Source organism: Ambystoma mexicanum, chromosome 2p, assembly GCF_040938575.1.
Source record: "Ambystoma mexicanum isolate Mex_15411 chromosome 2p, UKY_AmexF1_1, whole genome shotgun sequence".
NCBI classification, from domain to species: domain Eukaryota; kingdom Metazoa; phylum Chordata; class Amphibia; order Caudata; family Ambystomatidae; genus Ambystoma; species Ambystoma mexicanum.
This window is the reverse complement of record NC_090923.1, coordinates 942708684-942734158: the sequence shown is the minus strand read 5'-3', so window position 1 is coordinate 942734158 and position 25475 is coordinate 942708684. Positions and strand designations below refer to the sequence as shown.

The window sequence follows — 25475 nt, the reverse complement described above, 5'->3', positions numbered from 1 at the left end:
CCCTGTCACCTTTTGAGCTCAGCTTGCATGTTTACGTTCTAGTTGCGATACAATGGGCCCTGTAGAGGTTTGGTCACGCGACCCCTGATAACTGCCTTCCCCGATTATAGCCTTAGTGCAGATGGTGCCAGCCCAGGATGTGACCGGGGGCAAACTTGGGAGTGGATTGACACACACTATATGAAATCCAGTCTCCGCTCTGAGGAGCTGGTGTTATTGAATGTGGTCAAATAGGCTAGTTTGTTTGTGTGTGTGTGTGTGTGTGTGTGTGTGTATAGCACACTCATATTCCTTTAGAACGTGTGTTGGTTTAATTGCACAGCTAAAGCAAGTATGACTACATTTAATACCCGTGGCTTAAGTATTCTGGTGTTCTTCCCATGTGACAAATCCTAGCACTTTCTTGTCAGTTGCCTAAACCTGCTTAATTTCCTTAATAGAGCTAGGTCAAGGGAAGTGGTCCTCAAGTGGAGCCAAACCCATATCAGGTTTTCAAGATAACAGACTATGTAAATGGTTCGCATTTGGATGTATAGGACTCAAATGTATAGTGTGTGTTGTGAAAACATGGAATGGATTTGGCTTTTGAGGCCTAGACTTGGGAACGCCTGCTTTACAATAGTTTGAGTTTCCATTTTCAGGAACCAGTAGGGGCTCTGTATTCAGTAGTCCAGGGGATGGTCTAGTTGATCCTTGTTGGGAGAAACGCCCTGATATTTGACTCGGCGAGTCCCTTCATAGTTTTTATTTCCCCCTCATGGTTCACTGGCCTCTTTTTCCCAGTCCACATCTGGGCCTGCAGGGCGATGTAACTCTTCATGCGTCTGTTGGTGTTGCTAGGATTCCCCGGTGCAGGTAACCCAAATGAACCCTGTAGTCCCCATCCCTACGCCGGCCTTCTTATTGGTGGCAGCTCCTGGAATTAATGTTGAAGGCTGCTGCAGTGAATATTTATTTCAAATGGATTTTCCTCGGCTTTCAAGTAAAATCTCCCAGGGAAAAGCAAATTGTCTGACCAACTGCATTTGGTAACATGTCGAGAACACTCGTATTGTTTTAACAACCCTATGTGTGAATGCGAAATCGTGTCCCACATTGGTGAAATACAAAATGTACATTAATTTATATAGCATATAAAATGGACCTTCTAATAACCCGGAACAAACATAACATTTAATGCAAAGGACTTTTGTAAATTCATACATTTTCACAATGTGACATAATACGCACTATTTGCATTTTTTATTAGTAAAAGAACCAGGTATTTTTCTAATCCAAAATCATTTGGGGTTCTCACTCAGGGTTGGCCCCCTGTCTCTGACCTTAACCTCGAAGTGTGCTCCCACCTCCCTTAGCCCAGTCTTCCCTATTCCACCTCAATGCTTCCAGTCTGTTACTACAGCCAGTTGACCCCTATTGTCTGTGTCTATCCCGTATAATTCTAGGGGACCTAAAGGCTGTGGCTTTTTCGAAAGCTCTTCTGCAGGGCTTCCTGAGCGACCCGACGGGTTTGGCCGGATGGTTCGCTCTTTCCTTTCAAACGGTTAACTCCACAGATGTTCTTGTTTTCCCTCCCACGTGTCACTGTCTCGCACTCCTGCCTCTGAACTGACTAATCTCTCTTCTGCCTTTTTATACCACAGTTTACACGTCTTGGAGCTCCTCCCATTGTTCCTCCGTGTCACATGCTCGCATTGGCCAATCTCCAGCTAAGCTATTCCCCTGTAGGGTGGGACTTCCCCTGGATGTCTGTAAGAAGTCTTCTCGCCCACCTTCATTTACTAGCCCCACCTGCCCTACCTCCGTGTGCGGTGGCTGCTCATTTTCCCCCCCGCTTTCTCATCATGTGCTGGTGAGTTTGTTTCCAGCTGGGTTTGGGGAGGACTTCTGTATCTCACCTGCGCCCCTGCAGTCTCCTTTCACACTCAATCCATTTACGCTTTCCCCACCATTCTCTTTGGATCCGTCTTGGTTGGCGGGTCATGTTGACTGGCACACCCCTTTGGGGAAGTCCATTATCACTCCAGTCATGATTCCATTTTCCTGGTTCCGGTCCGGGTTACTCTCGTTACGGCCAAGTGCATTCTTTACATGGCGGTTCTGACAAAGATGAGACCTGGCCAGGAAACGGTTTGCAAGGACAGAGGTGCCAATTTCCTTACTCTGAAAAGTAAGGGACAGGGCTTCCTCTTACTACCTGCCACCTCTTTTGACCCCACCCCAAAATAAATATATTGGTGGGAGCCTTACCTCGGAATCCTATTTACGTTTCAGAAATGGCATGTATGATTTTAATTACTCCCCAATAATTTGGGGGTGGGGTATAAATTAAGGAGTGCAAGCGCATGAATAATTCTAAATAGTAATTTGGAATATACACCAACTCCTTTTCCAGAAGAATGTTCTCCAAATAAGGAACTAAATATTGCTTGGATTTTTTTTTTTTTTTTTTTTTAAACTTTTATTTTTGCTGGCAGAGGCAAACACAAACAGACACATCAGAGGCATATGAATAAAGTTGTGGCTTGTACATACACATACAGAACACATTAGCAAAGATGCGGCGACAGTAAAAAAAGGGAGGAGCATATCACAGGTGGCCGAAACACGGAGTCTCCGACTGAGGGACTAGGAGGATTCATCCGTTGAAGAAGTGTCATTTGAATTGAGCAAGTAACTGTTGAAGGCCGACCATATGTTACGAGGTCGAGAACGTACTGGGAGCATACACAGAAACTCCTCCTCGCAGTTTCGGGACCACGTAAGCAAGTTTAACCACTTTTGGAATGTAGGGGGAGAAGGGTTTTTCCAGTTTTGTAAAACACATTTCTTGGCTATGACACAGCTCACATTTAGGAACCTAACAGTGTCTCCAGCCCCCCCAGTCCGCCACACCCCAAACAGAACCCCCATTGGATCTGGATCAACAACAGTATCAGTGATTGCGGACAGTGTCTCTATGATTTTACTCCAAAATGTCACCAGCTCCGGGCAGTGCCAGAACATATGCAGGTGGTCGGCACCCTCCGCACCGCAGCGGGGGCACAGTCTAGGATCAGAGCGGGCAAACCTCGAGATTCTACCTGGAGTGTAATCTAACCGGTTGAGTAATTTATATTGTATGGTGCGGTAACGGAAGTTTAGGGACACCTTGCTAGTGAGAGAACACATCTTCTCCCACTGCTGATCTGTGAGATCCAGGTCTAGCTCGGAGGCCCAATCAGTACGAGCCCTGGATGGAGGGGGAGAAGCGGCGGACAGGAGGAGCTTGTACAGTGAAGAGACTACCCCGTGAGCACCACCCGAGTTAGCAATGTAAGCAATTCCAGGAGAGTCCTGGGGCTCAATGGGGAAGACAGGCCAGGCATTTCGAAAGGCGGCACGAAGTCTGTAGAACTGCAGAAGCTCCAGAACCGAGCCCGAGTGTCCCGGCCTCCACGTTTGCGGTGTTATGAACTGTCCCTCCGGATAGAAGTCAGTGAGGGCACGGTAGCCCAGGGCCTCCCAGTGTCGCGCCAGGGTGGTATCGTGTGTGGGTTCCAACCCGGGGAAGTTCCAGACGGGGAGCCATTTGTAATAGGGATGTTGCTCGTCGCAGGTTTCAAATATCTGGCCCCAAGCCTGCACCGTAGTCCGGACCGGGTCAATGGGCGAGTCTGGCACATACCGCCGGTCTAGAATCAGGGACATTACATCGGTGCCCGCTGCCGCCAGGACCTCTAGTTTGACGTGGGGACGGGGTGGAGGCCCCGGATACCAGTGGGATGCGTACTGCGCCTGCGAGGCAGTCCAATATCGCAACAGGTCCGGAGCTGTAAATCCCCCTTTGTCATAGGGTAATGACATAGCCGACCACTTTTTACGCACAGCACCCGAGTGCCATAGGAATTGAGCGAGCAGTTTGTGCAGGTTCAGGAAGTACTTTCTTCCTGGCCAGACGGGGACGTTACTAAATACATAAAGCAGCTTGGGGAGCAGTATCATTTTCACCAGCGAGAGTCTTCCGGCCAATGACAGTGGAAGAGCACGCCAGCGTGCAACCTTGGTCTCGGCCTGCTCAGCAACAGCCCGGTAATTGTCTGCCAGGAGTGAGTCCTTGGAGAGGGACACCTGAACCCCCAAGTACTTGATTCCATCCGGGGACCAGCGGAGCGGGTATTCGGTGGTGGGCTGTGTCGTGGAGCTGGTGAGGGGGAAGATCTCAGACTTAGTATAATTTATAGTAAACCCAGAGTACGTACCGATGCGGGTGATGTCACGCAGAATTGGGTCTAGGTGGGCCGTTGGGTCTCTTACAAAGAGCAATACATCATCCGCATAAAGCGAGATAATTTCAGGGGGGTCTTTCAGCCGCACCCCTTTGCGCGCATGTCTTTCCCTGACATAATCGGCCATCGGCTCTATGGCCAAGGCAAACCGAATCGGGGAGAATGGGCAACCCTGTCGAGTACCTCTGAAGAGGGGGAACAGACCGGATGTCTGGGAGTTAACTCGAACTCTGGCCACCGGTGAAGTGTATAGTAGCTGGATGTATGCTATCATGTTGGGTCCTATGCCCATATTCTCCAAAACCAACCAAGTATATTTCCACGACACCATGTCAAACGCCTTCTGCGCATCCAGTGTGACCGCAACCGCACTCACTCCCTGGTCAATGCGTGCCATTACATTAAACAGTCTTCTTATGTTATGGGATGTTGATCTCCCAGGGACGAACCCTGACTGATCGTCATGGACCATGTACGACATGACCGGGAGGAAGCGACTAGCAATCACCCTGGCAAAGATTTTGGTGTCCAGGTTCATTAGGGAGAGGGGCCTATATGATCCGCATTCGTTAGCAGGTTTACCAGGTTTAAGCAGGACAGTGATGACAGCCTCACGTAGTGACGGGGGAAGGGAACCCAGCCGGAGTGACTCGTTCCAAACCTCCAGTAGTTTGGGTGCCAGAATGGCCACGTGCTCCTGATAAAACTCGGCTGTCAGCCCGTCCGGACCAGGTGCCTTCCCTTTAGGGAATTTAGATATAGCCTCAGTTATTTCGTCCAAACGGATGGGGGAATCTAATTGGTCTCTGGTTGCGGGAGAAATAATAGTCGTGGGGATCTGCTCGAGGAGGTTGCGCATTTGGACCTCGCTATGCTCGGGGGGCTGGGTGTATAATTCTGAATAGAAGTCCGTGAAGACCTCCAAAATACGCTGGTCAGACCACAGTTCCGACCCCCGGGGGTCCTTGATACAAGGTATCTGGGCTTGGCCCCACTCACCCCTGGCCAACGTCGCCAGCGTCCTGCCGGGCCTGTCTCCCTCCCCATATTTACGAGCAGCCTGCGGGCGACTAAAGTAGTGAACTTCCCTCGTAGCCTGTTCGTTAAAGAATTGGAGTTCCTCGCCGATCCGGGACAGAATGGCAGGGTCAACGGATGCAGGATAGGCACTCTCAAGTTCGCGCAGCTTGGTTTCAGAGCGAGCAAGGGCAGCCCTAATGGCTTTGAGGGCTCCCGCCTCCCTGGCAATGGACATTCCTCTGATGAAGACTTTGAAAGCCTCCCACCGGACCCCCAGAGAGGTAGCCTGGGGTGTATTGAGCTCGAAATAAGATTGGATATCGGATAGAATGTCAGCCCTAAAGACTATGTCCTGTAAAGCCAAGGACTTGAAGCGCCATGTATTAATCGTGGAGTTTCTACCACCCTCCCCAGCAAGGTACTGGACAGGAGGAACATGTCAATTCTAGAAGAGCTATCATGGACCGAGGAATAGTGAGTATACTCACGCAGCTGCGGGTGCATTACCCGCCATGGGTCTTGGATGTCGAGGGTTGTGCTGCGCGCAAGGAGCCTGCGAGCTGCATTGGAAAGGAGCCTAGGGGCCAAGCCTGTTCGGTCCAGTGTGGTGTCTAATATGAAGTTCATGTCCCCCCCCCAGATGATCTGGACCCCGATGTATCCCAGCAATATGGAGGCCACCTGGTCAATAAAGTCGGGGGAGTCCACATTGGGGCCATATGTGTTAACTAGTAGATATTCCCTGTTGGCTATTGCGCAATGTAGGATAACATATCTCCCCTCCGGGTCAATGTAGCTCTTATGGAGCACGAACTTGAGTGACCTATGGATCATCGTTAATACCCCTCTGGCGCGGGTCGAGTAGGCGGTAGAATATCTGTGGGGGCCCCAAGAGGGTGCCATGCTCCTGGCCAGTCGGCCTTTACAGTGTGTTTCCTGCAAAAGCAGAATCTTACAGCCGTGCCTGTTGGCATAGGCCATGATCCTGCGCGTTTTAGTGTAGTTGCTTAAACCCCGGACATTCCAGGACATCACTATTGTGGACATTTCAAATGCCTAGGGTACATCCCACAGTCGCAGCCGGGACCACGTCCTAAGTGAGAAGAGTCCGCGTAGGGGGTAGCCCTCCCACCACCGTCGCCGCAGTCCAAATGTGAGATTGAGCCTTCTCGGGTGTAGAAGACCCGATGTGATGCGGCCTGCCGGTCCGCCTCTGCCTTTTCCGATAACATTTCTCAAAACCCCAACAGTGCCGCCCCCCTCCCTCACTGCCCACCCCCAACTTGCAGTGTAAGTCCCCCACCCCCCCGTGCCAGTGCCATCAGTAATCCCAACTCTCCCCAAGAAGCAGAGGTCGGAGGGCGTAATCCAACCGGTATACGCCCCATTCAAAGCCCAACAGGGGCAAATAAGCAATGACAACCAACAAAACATAAACATTGCAATCGCAAGTAGGTGTGCTGTTGCCGTGTGGGCGGCTCTTAGAATAATATGTAGGGCAGCATGTGCTGCCTGATGTAGGTTCTGCTGCGGGCGGATCTCCAGATAGGTCTCCATATCTAGCCGAATGCTGCGGGCGAGACAAGACCAATAAGTAACTAGGGAACATGGCCGGCACAGCGCCCCGGAGGGCAGGAAAGGTGCCGTTGACCCCAGTGAGGTCTAGTCTCAGCCCCATCAAACGCCAGAGGAGCTTGGATCATTGAGGGTACAGTACGCTGTTGCCATAAACACGTCCCGAGTCTCGGATTCACTGGATCAATAAATGGGTTCCGGGTAGTGTCTCTCTGGATCACTCGGCCTCGGCAGGGGCTCCCGCCGGGTTGGGGAGCGGCAGATGTGCCTCAATGAATTTCACTGCCTCCTCCGGAACAGTGAAGAAGTACAGTTTGCCATTATAGGTAATCTTAAGACGTGCTGGGAAAAGAATGGCGTAGGGAACATTCCGCTCTCTAAGTAGCTTCTTGACTCCAATGAACTGGCGCCTCTCCTGCTGCACCGCTATTGAGAAGTCCGGAAAGATCCTTATAGTATGTGAGTCAAGGCGCAGGTCACCCTTCTCCCGCGACAGACGAAGGATAAGGTCTCTGTCCCGATAATTGAGGATCCTGGCTATTATGGGCCTAGGGATATCGCCCGGTTTGGGCCTTGGAGATAAGGCACGGTGAGCTCGCTCGACAGTGAAGTATGGTGACAGGGCCGGGTCACCCAGTAGATCTTTGAGCAAGGTTTCCACTGCATCTTCCATGCGCCCCTTAAGGGCATTTTCAGGGACCCCGATAATTCGTAGATTATTTCTGCGAGAACGGGATTCGAGGTCATCGCACTTCGCTCTCACACTACGCATGTCACGAGACAGGGAGGCAACAGTATCCTGCAGCACATGTATTTCGTCCTCATTTGCTGATATCCGATTCTCTGCATCCGTGATTCTGGTCCCCGCCTGATCCACCCGTGTTTTTAATGAAGCGACATTGGCGTTGATGTCGTCCAGCTTCTCGTGAAAGGAAGCAAAGTTTTTGGCCATCGACTCCATGAGTGTAGTCAGGTCTGGGGGAGAGGTCATGGGATGGTGGTCCGCTTCCCGCTCCTCCTGCATGGGTGATGCATGATCCTCCTCTCCCCTCGGGACAGCCCTGGCGAATCTATCCATAGCTCCCCCCCTGGAAGACCCCTTGGTCTTGTTAGGCATCGTGGATTCAAGCGTGGGAGTGGCGCTGAGCAAGGACCCGGTCGTTGAGGGAGAGAGCGTAGTCCAAAGGGTAATATGGCCAGGTAGAGGTGTCAGTATATCCCAGGCAGTGGTGGAAGTGTCAGCAGGGGGGACACCCAGTGCAGGTGAGAGCAGCAGCCACCCCACAGTCACTGCACGGAATCAAAGCAGGGACCCGGGGTTTGTGATGCTGCGCAGCTGAGGAGAAGGTATGGGCACCAGGGGCACGGGCCTGGCGTATGTCCACGCAGCACGCACTCCGGGGGGCGTAGTAGGCCCAAGGGCCTCAGGCAGACAGCGGGCCAGCAGCGCGGGTATCGCCGTAGCCCAGAGTGGGACCCCCCCCCTGCACCTCACCTCGATATGCCAGCGTCCACAGGTCCACAGGTCGGCGGCTGGGGCCACAGCCGGGCAGGGGCCAGCAGCGAGTCGCAGTCGCGGCGCCGGGACCAGGGGGGGGCGACCGCCGCCAGTCACCAAGCCGCGCGACCTGGATCGGGCCCAAGGCAGTCCAGCGGGCACCAGGAAAGGCGAGCGGGATCCTCAGGGTCTCGGGTGCCGAACGCCCCCGGCTCGGCGGCGATCCGCGGAAGGCAGCCCCGGCAGGCCGCCGACAACTTAATCCATGCAGGGGGGCAGCCGCAGCTCGCCCCGCAGCTCAAAGCCCCGACCGGGCCTCCGCCAGCCCAGCGGGGACCACAGGCAGGCGGGCGGCGCACCCAGGGGCAGCGCCCCGTACCGCGTCGCAGAATTCAGCAGGCACCCAGAGGAGGAGGCAGGAAACCGGCGGATGCCGATGTCGCGAGGCCGCGGGCCGCCACAGTAGGGGGCTCGTCCGGAGGCCTCCCGACACCAAGAGAAGTCGGGACTTCGCAGGCAGCAGCACAGTGATGTAGGGCAGCGGCTCGGCCGAAATGTGGGTTGATTATTCCCCGTTGTTCGCAGATGGAAGCAGATGTCCGCCAGGCCCACACGGAGCTCGAAGGCTAAGCAGCCATCTTGGGCTGCTCCACAGCGCCACCTTGCTTGGATTTATTTGAAATATATTAAACACCGTTTGCAATTCTTGCCAAAATAACTGAAACCAGTTTTCACAAATGGGACCTATTTTTGCTCCATAACGCACACAGAGTCGGAACCTTTCAAGCCAAAACGGACTCTTCAGAATATATGAACAAAGTATTAATATCTGCTGACATTTCATTACATTCTAAACAATCTAATCACCAGACCTTCCAAACGACTTGAGAATCGGAATATACAACTGTCTGGAACAGTAGGGCCATCCCAGAGGATTTCGTCCATTTGTGGGGCCCGCATGTTAGTGCAACGTCTTAGCCTGCTCCAATGACTTCCCTGGCATTATTGCTTTTCCCTCATGGTTCAGCAACCTCCGTTTCCTACTAAGTCTCCATCCATGGGCTCCACAGCGATGTACCTGTGTGCGTCTGTGCATGGCCAGTGCCACAAAGGTAGCGTGTATTCGTATTCCCCGAGCAGGTTTCACACTGCTGCAGCACATTTGCGATCAGGAAACCTAGGCTTGTATCCGGCAGGTCCCTATCAAAATGGCTGCCTGATTTTAGAAGTCCAGTGAGCCTCCACAACAGAATGTTCCTTCCCTTACCAAGACTCCAGGATGAGAGCACATGGAAGCCATGACCAGACCTGGCTTGGTATATAAGTGGGTGTCTGGGATTCACTGGTGACTCCGCATCCTGAGCATTGGCTCAGGAAAGTTTGAGTGTGGTGATCATCGCAGATCGGGACGGTCACCAAATGTCAACAAATGTTTGAAAGATGCAGTGTGCCAGATTGGAAGGTGGATCTTCACCAAGGACCCGATAACTGTATCCTTCTAGTCATTCACTGGAACTTTCCCAACAGCAGCTGGAAGAGGTCGTTGGATATGAAAGATCAAGGGTCTGCACCTGAACTCTACAACCTGACAGCCACCTACTGTTGGGCTCTACACATTCCAGACCTTGCGTCACATGACCAGAGAACCACGAGGTTAAGTTTCCTTGACGTAGTGGACTCAGTCGAGTTCCTTATCTCCAGTGCTCCGCATTACCGCTTCGTAGCCGCTGCACGGCTTACCTTGTGTCCGAGACCCCTTCTGTCTTGGAACAGACTGGCAGTAGGTAATGTTCTCCACCGACACCTGCCCCCTTCTTAGTGCTGCTGGGTTGGTGTCTGCACTTCTGCTGCAACCTTGGCTACCAGAGGAGTTGCACTGATTCGCAGCATCTGTTACTTCCTCCCTGGCTGCACGTCTGACTTGGCCCGTGGCGGCCACCGGCACACCCGGCATTTTCAAGGTTGGGCTGCAGCTTTGACGGGTCATTTGCAATCCCACCCGAAAACTTTATGCAGGTGCTTGTCACAGTGGAGGACGTTGGGCCTGTTGTACAGCAGTGGGCACCAACCAAGCACACCCAGGGCTTGTGCTGACGGCCACGGTTTGGCAGCTGCACCTCCTGCGGTACACCCCCGAAAACCCCTGCTTTCTGAACTCTGAAACGGCTTTTGGAAAGTCCCTGCCCTAAAGCACCTTAACTAAAAAAGCTACTCCGCTTTCAGCATACATTGAAATGTAGTATGCCACAGGTGTGTAGAGAATGTTTTAAAATCTACCTGGGGTGCTCGCTTCGGCAGAACATATACTAAAATTGGAACGATACAGAGAAGATTACCATGTCCCCTGCGCGAAGATGACACGCAAATTCTTGATGCATTCTATATTTTTGAGACATACCAGGACGGAAATATACTCTGCCTGCCAAAAAAAAAAAAAGAATCTATGCGGGGGCATTGTTCCCTTGTGTGTTGTTGCATGTTCCCCAGTTGTTTAGCACCCTGCCCCCTTCTGGAGAGGGCAGCCTTGACCAGTGGAGTAAGTTTGCTGAAAATGTTGAGGGGAGGGGTGGGGCATGACATCCAAATCAAAAGGGACCCTGCCAAATAAATGGGACAAAATGATGTGCCACAGAAGATGGAGGGGGGGACATACACCCTTGCACACCCTCCCCACCCCCCCTAAAACTACGCCCATGGCATTGACTGCTCTTCCACGTGTACCCTTGGGGAGGGCTGGGGTGTGTGTGTGTGTGTGTGTCCGTATGTTTGTGTGCGTGTCCGTGTCTCCATAAAGCTAGGGTCCAGGAAAATATACCTAGCCTTTCCGCAGGATGTAGATTTAGTAGACCAGGTCCTCCTCCCCTGTCCACCTGCACAGCACTGTGTGATTTAGGGCAAATGATCACGTTGCACTGTGTTCGCGCCCCCGCGTCTGCCGTCATTGAGAACGTTGGAGTTGTAAAGCCTATAGAAAGGCCTGGAGACTTATCTAGGCATGTCATTACACCCCCAGTATTGAGCCTGTTTGAAATGACCGCAGTTTGCCTCACGTTCTGACATTATTTCTGTTTGTCCCTTTTTATTGTTATAGACTCCTTGGCTGGAAGCTCCTAGATGGATCTACCTACAGATCTGCCAGGAGTTTGCATCCCAGCCCCTGCAGCAAATGGTTTCCTCATTTGTTGTCTTTTTTTTGTAGCTACAAGTATACTGCCTGTAGAGCGACCATGTCATCTCAATCACTTGCTGGTGCCTAAAAGAACATCCTTGTTATTGGCCAGCGAACTAGCACTTAGGACCTCTGAAGAATGAATGTAACCTTTGCCTTGCAGCTTGCGCACACATCCCTGCAGGGGCGTCGCTAGTGGGGGACTAAAGGGGCTATAGCCCCTGATCTTTTGGTTGTAGCCCCGGATAGAATCTCTGGAACTACAGCCAAAAGACTAGCTAGCCCCCAGTCCCAACAGTTCCGACATCAGCGTAGCCCCGGGTCTTTTCCAGACCTAGCAACTCCCCTGCATCCCTGCAACTGCTCTCAGCCTATTGCGCGATCTTACCCGAGCTGCAACACCACCCTCTGTGTATGAAAACGGAACGCAGTATCAACTTTTATGTCTCTTTTCGGCCCAGCTGATTGCATTTAACCTCAGTGTGAGGGACTGATGCATGCGATGTCACTCCGGCGCAGAATCCCCCCAGGCCTCCATTATCCCTGTAATGAAGGCCTGGTTCGCCGCGAATCTGTGCCACACTCCCATGCTTTCCCACTATCAAAGCATCCTATTTAATCCACTGTCTGTCGGGGGTTGTTGATGGGTTATCGCATTGCTTCATACGCTGGTGTTTTTTTTTCAAAAAAATTGCATTAAAAAATCAAACTATTTGGGGGGGTGGATAAAGGTTTACAAGAGGTGGGGAGGGGGTCGTAGTAGGGTTTATAATTAAGGGAGGTGGGGATTGCAGGGGCGGAGACCCCCCAAATATAAACCTTTACATCGATTTTCGAAATAATTTCTTTAAAAAAATATTTTGAAAAAACACATGTCGATGTAGTTACATAGAACCACTTATGGTACTCTTGTTCTTTGCCTGGCATTTCGATGCAGGACTGCCCTTGAGGATGGCACCAGACTGATATGCAAATGGCATTGCTCCTCTGTGAAGGATGCAGAGAGCTAAAACATGGTTATAGACCCTCCTGAGTGGAAGGACTTCCATAGAACAGGGTTTCTGACCCATGTTCATCCTCAGTAGAGGAGCTCCCACGCTCCGTTTTAATATTTAATCCGCTGTTGTGTTTAGTTTCGGAGGAAATCCTTTCTGCAAGAAAGAAGCTTCCTTTGTCTGAACATTGTTTGTTTATTTTATTTCTATAGCGCTCCGGACCCGGCGGTATAAGGGCGCTTAGAATCTTGTCCTGCCTAGCCTTCTCCATGCTACGGAGGACTTGTGTGTCAATTCTGTGCTTGGGAAACTTGATTGTAAAGTGACATTTTGTCACATCCCTGTGTCGGTGCATTCCCTCCCATTGGGGTGTGGGGTGAGCTGTCTGTCATTCTGTTCCCCTCCACCCCCCAGTTCCCCTGCGGCATGTGACCGAGCCCAGTGAGGCGTTTCGGCATTGGATACTACCCCGTTCCTTGCTTGACCACATCTGACATAAAGGACCAGCAAAGGGAATGGGCCGGAACAAGACTGAGTGGCACTCTGACACAAAACCTCTTGCCGGAGAGCCGCACCGTGCCCCAGAAACAGGGGCTAGCACAGGACTCTTCCCAGATCCTGCACCTCAACTAGCCGACCAGCACTGAGTGCTGCAAAGTCTTCTGAAAGCAGTCTGATCATTGAAGCGCATTCTTCAACGAGCTTTCAGAAGACTCCATGCACAAACTGCCAAAGCCTCACATACAGTGTTGCAGCTGCCCAAACTGGTATACATGTCCTGCAATTTACAGACCTCTTTATCAGAGTGAATATTGTGACCAATCAAAACAGAAGAATCCATTATTCGTTTAAAGGTGTTTTCTTCTTGAATCACTATAAGACATAACATTTAAAATTGTGGCCATTATGATGTTCCATAATGCTCTGTTTTTATGCAAATCGCCAGGAATGGGTTCTATGAAGAGCTGCTGTGTTGCACTACCTGGCTGGGAGCCGTGCCCCTTGCCCCCCCTCCTTCCCACAGCCCTGCACCTCCAAAGGGGTGACCGTTCCCCCAGTACATTTTTTTTCCATTTCCAGCACTGCAAAGGTCCTGTGTCCTTGTCAGTTGATTAAACTGCGTTGCACACCATACACTTGCGTGTGAAACCAGCACGGTTCTAACATTACTGTGCTGGTTTCACACCAAGCATGGTGGAAGAGTGTGGGGCTTAGACCCAAATCATGTTCTAGTAGTTATTGCCGTCAACCCAGTATCATTAGCTGCCCTTGAATGCCCACTCCTCACCACCTCTCTTTCTCCTTTTGAACAGATGGGAATTACCTGGCCATTGGGTCACACGATAACTATGTTTACATTTATGCTGTGACGGAGGATGGCCGGAAGTACAGCCGCGTGGGGAGATGCTCGGTAAGGATTGCACCTTGCATATTTCACTGCTCTGATTACATTTGCCCATGAACAGCGAGTCCCACAAGGCTTGTGGGTGCCAGAGCAAGGCTTCCAGCCCACAGTCCTGTCTGTAGCTGTTCCGTCTGATTTGACATGTAGCGATGTGTGGCAAATCGTGCATTTTGAAGACCTATTGGAACAGTAACATTGGTCAAAACTGTAAGTTGCACAGTACAAGAAGTCATTACACAGCCGCATATGACCACCACTGGCCTGTCCAGTGGCCCATTCATGTATTTCCTGATTGCATTTATGTGACTCGGAGCCTGTGTTGCGCCATCTCCACGCCCTGCCGTCTGCGTGTAACTTTCATGCAGGGGCGGTTGACTCTTCAATGTTCCATGCAACCTAGAGAGGGATATCTTGCCAATTTTAGGACTTCTAGAAAGTTGCGTCGGACTTCTGGGCAGGGAGTTGGAAGTGAGGTCAGATGATGAAGCAAGCTTGTTGCCCAACCCCTAAGAGATCAGGACTGAGCGGGCACCACTTAGTTCAAGGTGTTTAGAGTCTTGTATTTAATATGAAGGTATCAAAAAATGTATATATTTAATGGGGTGCAGCCCACTATAATGTGCCACCGTGCTGGGCCCACGAACAAAATTGGAGAGCAAAGACCTAGGCTAACATCAATTTAATGAGTTAATTCATGAGTTTAACGAAATGATCTTCAAGAGAATTACTTGAGTGATAGTAATTTTATTATTTATTCGTTCATAAATTCCTTATATTATCAGGAATATTCTTCTTTAAGCAAACAACATATCAGCAACAAATGGCTGATGCATTATGGATATAAAAATCCTTCTTCATGGCCTATTTGCCTCTACGTTCAACTATTTGCACATTAGAAAGATGCCACAAAAGGATAGCAATTGAAATCACGTTGGTATGCATTAATTACAGGGTACCCACAAGACGCACACAAAACACAGAAAAAACATACATCGTGGAAAGAGAACATATTAGAATACAACCTTTCAAAAACATCATTATTATCTGTTGTCTCTGTCGATCTTTTACATTTCTGTACAGTATCCCAGTCTTCATCACCTTACTCAATCTAGATATTCCAATAATGCACATTATCACAATTGCATATCCCTAATTTGTTACACCCATTTAGGTTATCTGTGCCCGAGTGGTATGTTGTGTGTACGTCCGTTACAGGTGACCCATTAAACTGTATGTAAACTCATACGAGCAGCAGTGAAGGGATCTGTATACTCCTATTGGCTTCAGTTGTGATCAAGAGCACTGTTTGTGGAAAACTCGTGTCAGCATATCCCTCCACCGTGGTGCGGGTTAAGGAGTATCATGCTAGGGTGTCACCATGAGCAAAAAGTCTGACCCGGCGTCACCAGTATCTGTTATCTGGCGCATATAAAGAGTCAGCGCTGCAGTAAGCAGTTTAGAAAAATAATAACCTACAATGCTTCTGTTATAATTCATCAACTAAATTGGGTGTCACTGTTCCTGTACTGTAATCTTTTCATTGATCCTACGTGAAACTGGTAGCGTGTGTCTACACAGCGTGCTCGTACCGCAGGTGAAAATAGTACGAGTTCTGTTGCTGGGATCTTGTTGTCGTGGCAACGCCCCTACTAAAATGGGCGGTTGCATCGTGTGCCGTTGGCCATCTTGGTGTGGGATGAATTACGAATCACTCGTAATATGCAGTATAGAGGGCAATGCATGTAAAGTGAAGTTGGCAGTGTTCATGAGGGTTGTCAATTATGGTGTACATGTGTTACATATGTCATTGTCTACTATGAGTAGACAATGACATATGTCTACTCATAGTACATCATAGTAGACAATTACATATCTAACACATATTTACACCATAATTGACAACCCTTGTGAACACCGCCAACTTCACTATACATGCATTGCCCCCTATACTCCATATTACAAGTGATTTACAATTCATCCCACACCAAGCTGGCCGACGGCACATGATGCAACCGGCGATTTTGGTAGGGGCGTTGCCACGACAACACACAACAGGAAACCAGCAACAGAACTTGTACTATTTTCTCCCGCGGTACGAGCACGCTGTGTAGACACGCGCTACCAGTTTCAGGGAGGATCAACGAATAGATTACGGTACAGGAACAGTGAAACCCAATTTAGTTGATGAATCATAACGGAAGCATTGTATGTTATTCTTTTTCTAAACGGCTTACTGCACGCTGACTCTTTATACGCTCCAGATAACGGATATTGGTGACGCTAGGTCAGACTTTTTGCTCATGGCGAGACACTAGCATGATACTCCTTAACCCGCACCACGGTGGAGAGATATGCTGACATGAGTTTTCCACAAATGGCGCTCTTGATCACAACTGAAGCCAATATGAGTATACAGATCCCTTCACTGCTGCTCGTACAAGCTTACATACAGTTTAATGGGTTACCTGTAACGGACGTACACACAACATACCACTCGGGCACAGATAACCTAACTGGGTGTAAAAAATTAGGGATATGCAATTGTGATAATATACATTATTGGAATATCTAGATTGAGTAAGGTGATGAAGACTGGGATACTGCCCAGAAATGTATAAGATCGACAGAGACAACAGATAATGTTTTGAAAGGTGGTATTCTAATATGTTCTCTTTCCACAATGTATATTTTTTTCAGTGTTTTGTGTGTGTCTTGTGGGTACCCTGTTATTAATGCATACTAATGTGATTTCAATTGCTATCCTTTTGTGGCATCTTTCTAATGTGCACATAGTAGAATGTAGAAGCAAATGGGCCCTGACGAAGGATTTTTATATCCGAAATGCATCGCCCTTTTTTTGCTGATATTTTGTTGTTTGCTTAATAAGAATATTCCTGATAATCTAAGCAATTTATGAACAAATAAATAATATAATTACTATCACTCACAAGTAATTCTCTTGAAGATCATTTCGTTAAACTCATGAATTAACTCATTAAATTGAATAAATCCCCTTGGCATCCAAGGGTGTGCGGCCCACACCGATGGCTAGTTAGCATAGGTCTTTTCTCTCCAATGTTGCCCAACCCCTGTCACCTGCACAGGCTCTTTTTCTGATATTTTACTGAAATCTTTTTGGGTCTACCTCGTGGCTAACAATCACTCATTCTTCTCTCGTTATCCCAATCAATATCTCTCACAGCTGAAAGATTCAACTAAGGCCCCAGAAATTGTTGTCGTCCAATCCGGCCACAGGCATCCTGTCCCTCGCATATAGACCTCAGTCGCCTTATGGTGCTCACCAGTTTAAACGGAAGATGTTGCACCAACCCGCAGGGACGGCTCTAGTCTTGTTGGAAGAGAAAGAGCAGGGACTCTTTCTGTCTGAATTTGCCATCGGTGTTGGCTGCACACTCCCCCACTTCCAGTGTGTATGCACCTCAGTTCTGTCCTGAGCACCGCTACTTTGGCACTTTAGACAAAAGTGCTAGGCCAAATACCACTTGCCAGCCCAAACCGGTTCTCCCCAAGTCTTTTTCCGGGACTTTCTATGCTATTCGATGGCCTGCAGGATTGGAGCAATTTAATGGGACATTTTCTGTGTGCTGTGCTATTGCCGTGGACAATTGCCCTTTGCCATTTTCACTGTGGTGTAATGTTTCAGGGACACTGTGGCATAAATATGAGGGTAGTTTCTGAGGGCACTAGGAAAGTGGCATAGAACCCATTTATGGGGGCAATTGTTTGTTTATATATTTCTATGGCGCACCATACCCAGGGGCAGCAGGGCGCAGGCAGAAAGAATATGCGAGGCTTACAATGTTACAGAAATATACAGTTGAGATAAGGTTACAGACATTTGCAATTAAGGATTACAGGAAAAAGAATATACAAATCTTCACACATAGAAATATCAATATCTATACAAAGGAGTGAAATATACAGATATGTACAGGGTCTGTTTATGGCGAGGGCAAAGGCCTCAAACAGAAAGTATCCGTATCTATACAGAGGTGTAAAATGTATAATTAAATATGGGGGTTGTTGGAGTTCAAATGACTGATGAGATTCCTTCTAAAGTGCAAATAGGGTTGATCGGCTCCAGGGGCGTTGCCAGGGGGGGGCTAAGGGGGCTATAGCCCCTGATCTTTTGGTTGTAGCCCCGGATAGAATCTCAGGAGCTACAGCCAAAAGACTAGCTAGCCCCCAGTCCCAACAGTTCCGACATCAGCATAGCCCCGGGTCTTTTCCAGACCTAGCAACTCCCCTGATCGGCTCTCAGGTTCTGTGGCAATGAATTCCAAAATGTAGCAGCTTTCACAGGGAAGCTGTTGCCTCCAATGGTGGAGAGTTTAAATCTGGGAATTATCAGACAGTTGGAATTGATAGTTCTTGTTGTCTGATGGATGACTTTCTCTTTACTTTGTCCATCAGATAACTGGGGGCAGCATTGTTGAGGGCTTTATGGGTTAGGGAGGCCAACTTTAGTTTGATTTTATTGTCGGTGGAGAGCCAATTGTGTTGGTGTCTGGTAGTGGAGATGTGTTCTTTTATTAATGCCGAGGGCAGCTCTCAAGGCATTATTTTGTAGGATTTGTAGCCTATGGGTAATAGCTTTGTTAGCACCGCTATATAGGGCATTACAATAATCGAGCCTGGAGAGTATGAGTGCTCTTGCCAGGATCATACAGCTATCATTGGGCAGGAATGGTCTGCCTGCTCTTATTAATTTGCAGGTGTACGCAGTGGTGGATGCTAGTGAGTTGACCTGTTTAGTGAATGACATAGTGGCATCCAGGTAAAAGCCGAGAGTTTTTACCTCCCTGGATACTTTGATAATGTTGCCGTCTATGTTGAATTCGGCATATTCAAGGCCTAATTTGTTGATATTAGCGGGGGTACCCAGGATGATGAGCTCTGTCTTGTCATCATTCAGGCATAGGCCATGAGATGCCATCCATGCCTGAATGATGAGATACACTCTCTTCACCAACTCTCAGTCCTTGCTGTGATCCCCTGAAAGTGGGAGGAGAATCTGAGTGTCATCTGCGTAGTTGGTGTAGGTGACACCCAGATGATCCAGATGGTTGAACAGAGGTTTGGTGAAGATGTTGTATAATGTGGGGGAGACGCATGAGCCCTGCGGGATTCCGCAAGTAATAGGAGAGGGGTCTGGTGCTGCTGATGGGGAGAAGACTCTCATTGTTCTCTCGCTCAGAAAGGATTCAATCCATCTGATGGCTTCTGGGGAGAAATGAGTGGCTGAGTCCAGGTGTCTGCAGAGGACCTTGTGGTCGACAAGGTCGAATGCCGCGGAGAGGTCAAGTAGGAGGAGGAGTACTGTCTTTCTCTTGTCCTTCAGATCATCAATTTGGGTCTTCAAGTCAATGAGGGCTGTTTCCGTGCCGTGTAGTGGGCGGAAACCTGATTGTCTGGAGCCTAGTAATTTGTGTAGTTCTAGGTATTTTTGGATCTGGACATAGGCCACTTTGTCCAAGCTTTTCTGTAGAAAGGGTACCGTGGTGGTGGGGCGGTAGTTAGTGGGGATGAGAGGATCAAGCATCTGCTTTTTAAGGAGGGGGAGCACCCAGGATTGTTTTAAGTTGGAGGGGATGCTACCTGAGGAGAAAGATGCGTTTATACGTTTGGAAATGAAGGGCGATAGGTCTCTGGCTGCGTCCTTGATTATGTGTGCAGGGCAGATGTCGCCTTTGCAGTTTGAGGGTTTGAGAGAGAGTATGATTTTCTCGACCTCCAGGGTGGTAGTTTTAGAGAAGGAGAATGAATTAGTGTGTGTGCTTGGTAAAACATTAGGCGGAGGTGTAGGAGGGTTGGTGAGGTTTAAGGAGTCTTTTTTTTTTTAGTTGAATTTTATTTTGTAGGGTGTTTATTTTATTTGCTAAAGCCTGTTGGATGTCTGCGCACCAGGTCTGGTCCTTGGTGCAGGTGTCGGGTGTGGCAATGGGTGACTCAAGTTCCTTCAATATGGAGAAGAGCTCCTTCATGCTTGAGTTGGAATTGGCAATGCGGTTGTTGTAGGAGTTTAGCTTTGTATTGACGGGAAATCGTATCTAGAGTGGCTTTCGTTTCACTGGAAGGGCATAGTTTCCAAGCAGATTCACATTTTCTCTTTTTTTAGGCGGAGGGCTTTGAGTTCAGGTGTGTACCATTTATTTAGATGGATTTTGTGCTTGCTGGTGCGAAGTTTAAGTGGGGCAATTTTGTCCATGGTATTTAACATAATTTTGTTGTATTCGTGAACTAGTGTGTTGGGATCTAGATTGTCTGGCAGTGCGTTTAGCGTTGGAAGGATGGCTGGGATGATTCTTTCTACTGTTATATTTTCCTGTTTCTTGTTAGGCAGGGTGGTGCTAGTGACACAGTTGTGGTAGGTGGTCTGGCGGTCAGTAGGTTAAATGAGACCAGGGAGTGGTCGGTCCAAGGTAGTGGTGTGGTAGAGGAGATGACCGCTGAGCAGTTAGCATCAGCAACCCAGTCTAGGGTTCTTCCCTTCAGGTGAGTGGGTAGGTTGACTTTTTGTGAGAGTCCGAGTGATGAGATAGTATTGGCTATGGTGGAGGCATGCATGTCTGCTGGATCATTAAACCCTAGGTTGAAGTCCCCTAGTAGCAGTAGTTGTGAGGTGGTTTTCGCGTTGTTCGTTAGTAGGCTATGCAAATCTTCCTTGAAAGTCCCGAGCGGACCAGGTGGTCTATAGATCAGGTGGATGGTGAGGGATTGGGTGTTATTTATAGGGAATTGGAAGGTGACATGGGACCAGTTACTTAAGGCATTATGGAAGCAGCGTGGGGCACACTTTTTGGAATAGTGAAAACCAACCTCACTCTACTTGAATTGGGCAAATGTGCAATGTGTCTTGTGGAAATTGGCCCAATATGATTAACTAGGGGCATTTTAAAATGGCCTGGCATGTAATAAATTAGCATTACAAGGCTTAAACTGACAAGCTGGCACATTGATAGGCCTGTGCTATGATTTAAAGAGCAAATCCATATTTTGGAAGCCCTCTGGCTGGTTGGCAGATGTAACATACTAATATTAGCAGAACACGGGAGTATAACCGGAGACATAACCGGAGACTGACGCACCCTGAATTTGATTTACACTCAGATATGTTTTGGGAGTCGTTTGCATGAGGTATCCCCAACCTTGCATGTAATAGTTTGGATTGTATTTGATCAAACTGCGCATAAACATAGGTCCCTGTCCTTTCTATGTCAATGGACATTAGCTAAAGCGGCCGCACCTCTTGAGCAACAAAATAGTTGGCTTGTGTTTTAGCCAATTAGATCAACTTCAGAAACGTTTACACCTACGTTTATTTAGTCAGCAGTTTCAGCAAAATGCAACGTCAGAGGGTGTCTATGGAAGTGTAATCATCCTGGGTATTCCTAAATACTTGTGCCTAAGGCTTCAGAGAATCACAAATTCTCTAGCCAGAATTGTACTAAACTCCTCTACAGCTGCATTGGCTCCCCGTCTCCAAAACTGGTGAAATGTAAGGCTGTCTACCCCATAACCCCCTTCACCATAAGGCACATGACATTGACATAGAAATTCAAAACATGTGTCCCACATCGCTCTCTTCGGTCTACAAACGGAGCTCACTTCCTGAATGTCTTAGAAATGAATAAAAGCGTCTATTACTCAGAAACTTAAGTTAACCTGTTTCTCTAAAAAGTCTTAAGATCTTTCCACCTGTAGCTCCCATACTTTTCTCTTCTAATTTTTTTAGCTTTGTCCTGTGGGCCCACTACCCAGGTCCCTTCCTGGCGTAAATTGCGCTATGCAAGGAATATCACTCTTGTTACATTTCCAAATGTATCCTTTCTACTTGCATATGATTCGTGATTGACATTTTTCCAGTGGGTTATTGGGCGGCGCGATGCCGTGCTCTGTGTGATGTGGCTCATACATTTTATTCATCAAATCTACATTATTTCAGCCAGAAAAAGCTTACACACATACCATTTTTAAAATTACGTGCTTAAATCAAGCTTTAAAATACAGATTAAACTTCGACTAGACTACAAGGGCAAAGAATTATAAACATTCTGCCTAATTTAGTTAAGAGCGCATACGTCCTTTACCTCTACTGTGATGCGCAACGCCATTTCAGTACTGGAAAAGGCAACCTTACGACCGCACTAGATTTATGGGGCTTGTTCTCCAGCATTGGATCTTTCATGGATTCACATGCCTTGAATATTCCACGCTGACAGGCTGGGAATCCTCAGTAGCTTTAGTATTATAGCTTAGAATAATCATTTTAAGCTCCCTTTGGTAACCCATGTACTTTTGGGTGCATTCTGCCCCAACCAATGGGTCGAGTATCTAGCCCCTTCCAGGGGGCCATCTTTGGATTCAATGCTTGAGAGCAGGAGTTACAGGTAAGCAACATACACCTTCTTCCACATCTCTGTACTTTTTTTTAAGTACTGTTGGTCTAGAGCACGACCAGTCCCAAGCATTGCCGCACAGTAATCTCTAGGCAGATCGTGTTCACAACGCTTCTATTTGTGGATGCAACACACCTTAAAAGGGGCACACTACTCTTAATACCTTCTAGGGAATTGGTCCGGGATTAGGAAGGATTATGACTTGTGTGGCGATTGTGCTTTTTATGGTAACAATGAGGGACTCATTTCAGAGCAAGAATAGCTTACCCACAGGTGACTTGACTTTTAGGCATGAGGATGACATTGGGACTCACAGTATGCCAGAAACGGTAAAACTGGCAGTTTTTCTGAATGCCCCCAGTTTCCCCTTCTCCACCATATTTTGGGTTTCAGAATCCATGCATCGCATAAATACCTACTCTTAGATGGAGGTACATTCTCTCTTGAAGGTAGCAGTAAAGGTCCTGGTGGAAATGCAGCATAACTACCAGCAGTACTGGCATTTGTAAAGAGGCCCTTTGTACTTCCACCTGGCCTTTAATGTGAGAATCAACATAAGAACATTCCTAAAATGTACCGGACGTCATTGGTCACAAACTGGACAATGTCTGAATGGTCAAGTGGGTTGTGACTACAGTGGTAATTAAAGCATGGTTATTGTGGATAGTCATTGGCGTAATGAAGTGTTGGGGTATCTGGGTGTTAGGACTGATTTTCTATACTCTTGCCTGGTGGACAGATGTATAGATGGCCAACCTATATTGTGACAGGAACAAATCTGGGGAGCTGTAGTCAAACCAGTTTAGGTAGCAGTGACAGGCGGTCTAGGCTAAGGTCTTCAGAGGTGGTGAGCTTGTAAGGGGTCCACAATGAGATCACACAATGGGAGTCACAAATTACATTCAGACAGGATGTATAAAAATACAGTTTGTTCAGTTACGGCCAAAACACACTATAGGAAAATTGACTATTAGGAGGTAGACTTATCGCACACTCAAACTAAATTCATATATACATTCACTTTATTATAGGGCATAATACACAACAGAAACTCCTGCAAAGGAAAGGTTAGACAAGTATGGTGCACTTATGGTCCACAGAGATGATCCCTAACTAAAATTGTCCAGCCCTAAGTTGTCTGAGGCCTTTTGCTCAATAGTTCAGGTTGCAGTTCTACAGTAATTAGGATGATGTAGAAAATGCAGGCAGAGTCTCTGGGGTCCAGTGAAGGGTTCATGGGATTAGGGTTCAAGTTAGACTAATGCCCAAAACTATCCCCAACAGTCAGATGTCTTGCGCAAGCAAGCAATGGCGATGCCAAAGGTTTTCCCTCTTTGCCCGCTTCGATCACCCATCCCCCCCCAGATTACATCAAGCACCAGCCATGTGCTCTACCACTCTAATCAAGGCTCTGTGCTTTCTCTCGAAGTATGCAGTTGTTCGCCCATAAAGGAGCAAGAGAAAGTACACCTCTGATATCCACTCAATTTTGTGGAGATGAAATGTTCCTCCGGCTTTCAGTGCAGGATCCGCTATTGGCTTCTCTTTACTGCCACCTCCCTTCAAACCCATAGGACAAATGTTGGACTCCCCCTGCACCAGATGGGAAGTTGCATTACAATTTCCATGAGTAAGCCAAGAGACGAATAACCTTGGTGTGCCTTTTTATATCAATGACCACTGTTGTTGTTATGAGGACCAATACTAAGGGCCTCATCACGAGTTGGGCTGTTGCCCTTGGATGCAGCAGTAACAGTATTACCGCCACATTTAAGGGCTGGCCCTATCACGAGTTGGGTGCTAAATGGGCTGTTTTACCGCCAGCTTTTTTTTTCTGGGGGTGAAAATCCCATTTAACGCCCTGTATTACCGCCCGCTGCATTAGTGTGCGGTATTGGCACCAGAGAGGTGGACCCAATGGGGATTTACAGAAAAATGCCCTACCCTTGACCAAGCAGTAATACCGTCGGACCGGTGGGCGCTAACGCTATTGCAGTTGGGGGTTATTACAGCCCGGATACCACCCAACTCGTGCTGACGCCCTAAGAGTAAAGCTTTCTTTAATAGTATACAGTGTGAACTGAATCGCTTCTGGGGACTTCTAATTTTGACAGATAATGCTGAGTGAGATAAAATAATGTGTTGTGTATGCTGGCAGATATGGAAGAGTGGGATAATATGTTTATCTGGAATGGCACATTAAGTTCCGAAGCCAGTAATTTTGTCCAGTCTGCAAATAAGGCACTTGACTACATATCTTCTCGCGTCTAATTGGTAGAATGTTTTAATTTTTGGCTTGTAAGCATGTTTTGTTTTATCAGATGAGTTGAAAAGTGCACAAATCTCAACGCACCAACATGACAAATACATTATGTTAAGCGAAAAGATTGCTGGCGTATTGTCACCCACCTTCAATGGAAAAACAATCCGAATTTAAAGTAATAGGAGAGTAAAAAATCGGTTTGGATTGTGTAAATTTAAATTCAAAACCTAAACTGGCAACTAAGGATAGATACTGAATAATAAGTTCACCTATTTGTAATCGTCCGTCTTTATGGAAACGTGCTTCAAAATGCACCCGTGTTGGCTTTTTCAAAATATTCTTGGGTTAGAGGTTCAGGTCCACAGCCTATTCCTAATCCGTCCCTATTTGTAAGTCACGTCTAGCAACCACCCGTCTGTTGAACTCAGAGGCGTTGCTGGGAGGGGGGGGGGGCGCTATAGCCCCGGGTCTTTTGGTTGTAGCTTGGATAGAAGCTCAGGGACTACAACCAAAAGCTAGCCCTGAGTCGCGACGGCCCTGATATTAGTATAGCCCCTGATATTTTTCAGACCTAGCAACACCCCTGAACTTGAGCTGGTAGTTTTCCCTTATGGAGCACTACAGTTAAGCGCTGCTTTGGCTGTTGTCCATAGTTGGGACCCTAATCCAGTTTGAGACATTAATGCGCTTTAGATGTCCGGGTTCGTAAGCCCTTTTTTCAACCTATGCCACCCAATCACCTGAAGCTGGTGTCTTGCGAGGTCTCGTTTCTTATTGTAGATACCCCTACTTAGAGGTTGAGTGAAATTCAGGATTTGTTTTGAGATCGTGATAGTTACAAGTCCTTTGGAGACTTTCTGTT

General features: G+C 48.0%; 1 protein-coding gene and 1 non-coding gene across 5 annotated transcripts in view; both read left to right on the top strand.

Moving 5' to 3' along the window:
• Nucleotides 1-25475, top strand: part of EML2 (EMAP like 2) — a 511359-nt gene that overhangs the window by 435878 nt on the left and 50006 nt on the right. For all 4 annotated transcript variants that reach the window (XM_069644710.1, XM_069644712.1, XM_069644711.1 and 1 more), the window contains one exon: nucleotides 13839-13936. In XM_069644710.1, coding sequence (XP_069500811.1) covers nucleotides 13839-13936 — 98 coding nt within the window. The remainder of the gene's footprint in view (nucleotides 1-13838; nucleotides 13937-25475) is intronic.
• LOC138568558 (U6 spliceosomal RNA) lies at nucleotides 10644-10750 on the top strand. Its single transcript, XR_011302890.1, has one exon. It is a non-coding gene; the product is annotated as a U6 spliceosomal RNA (small nuclear RNA).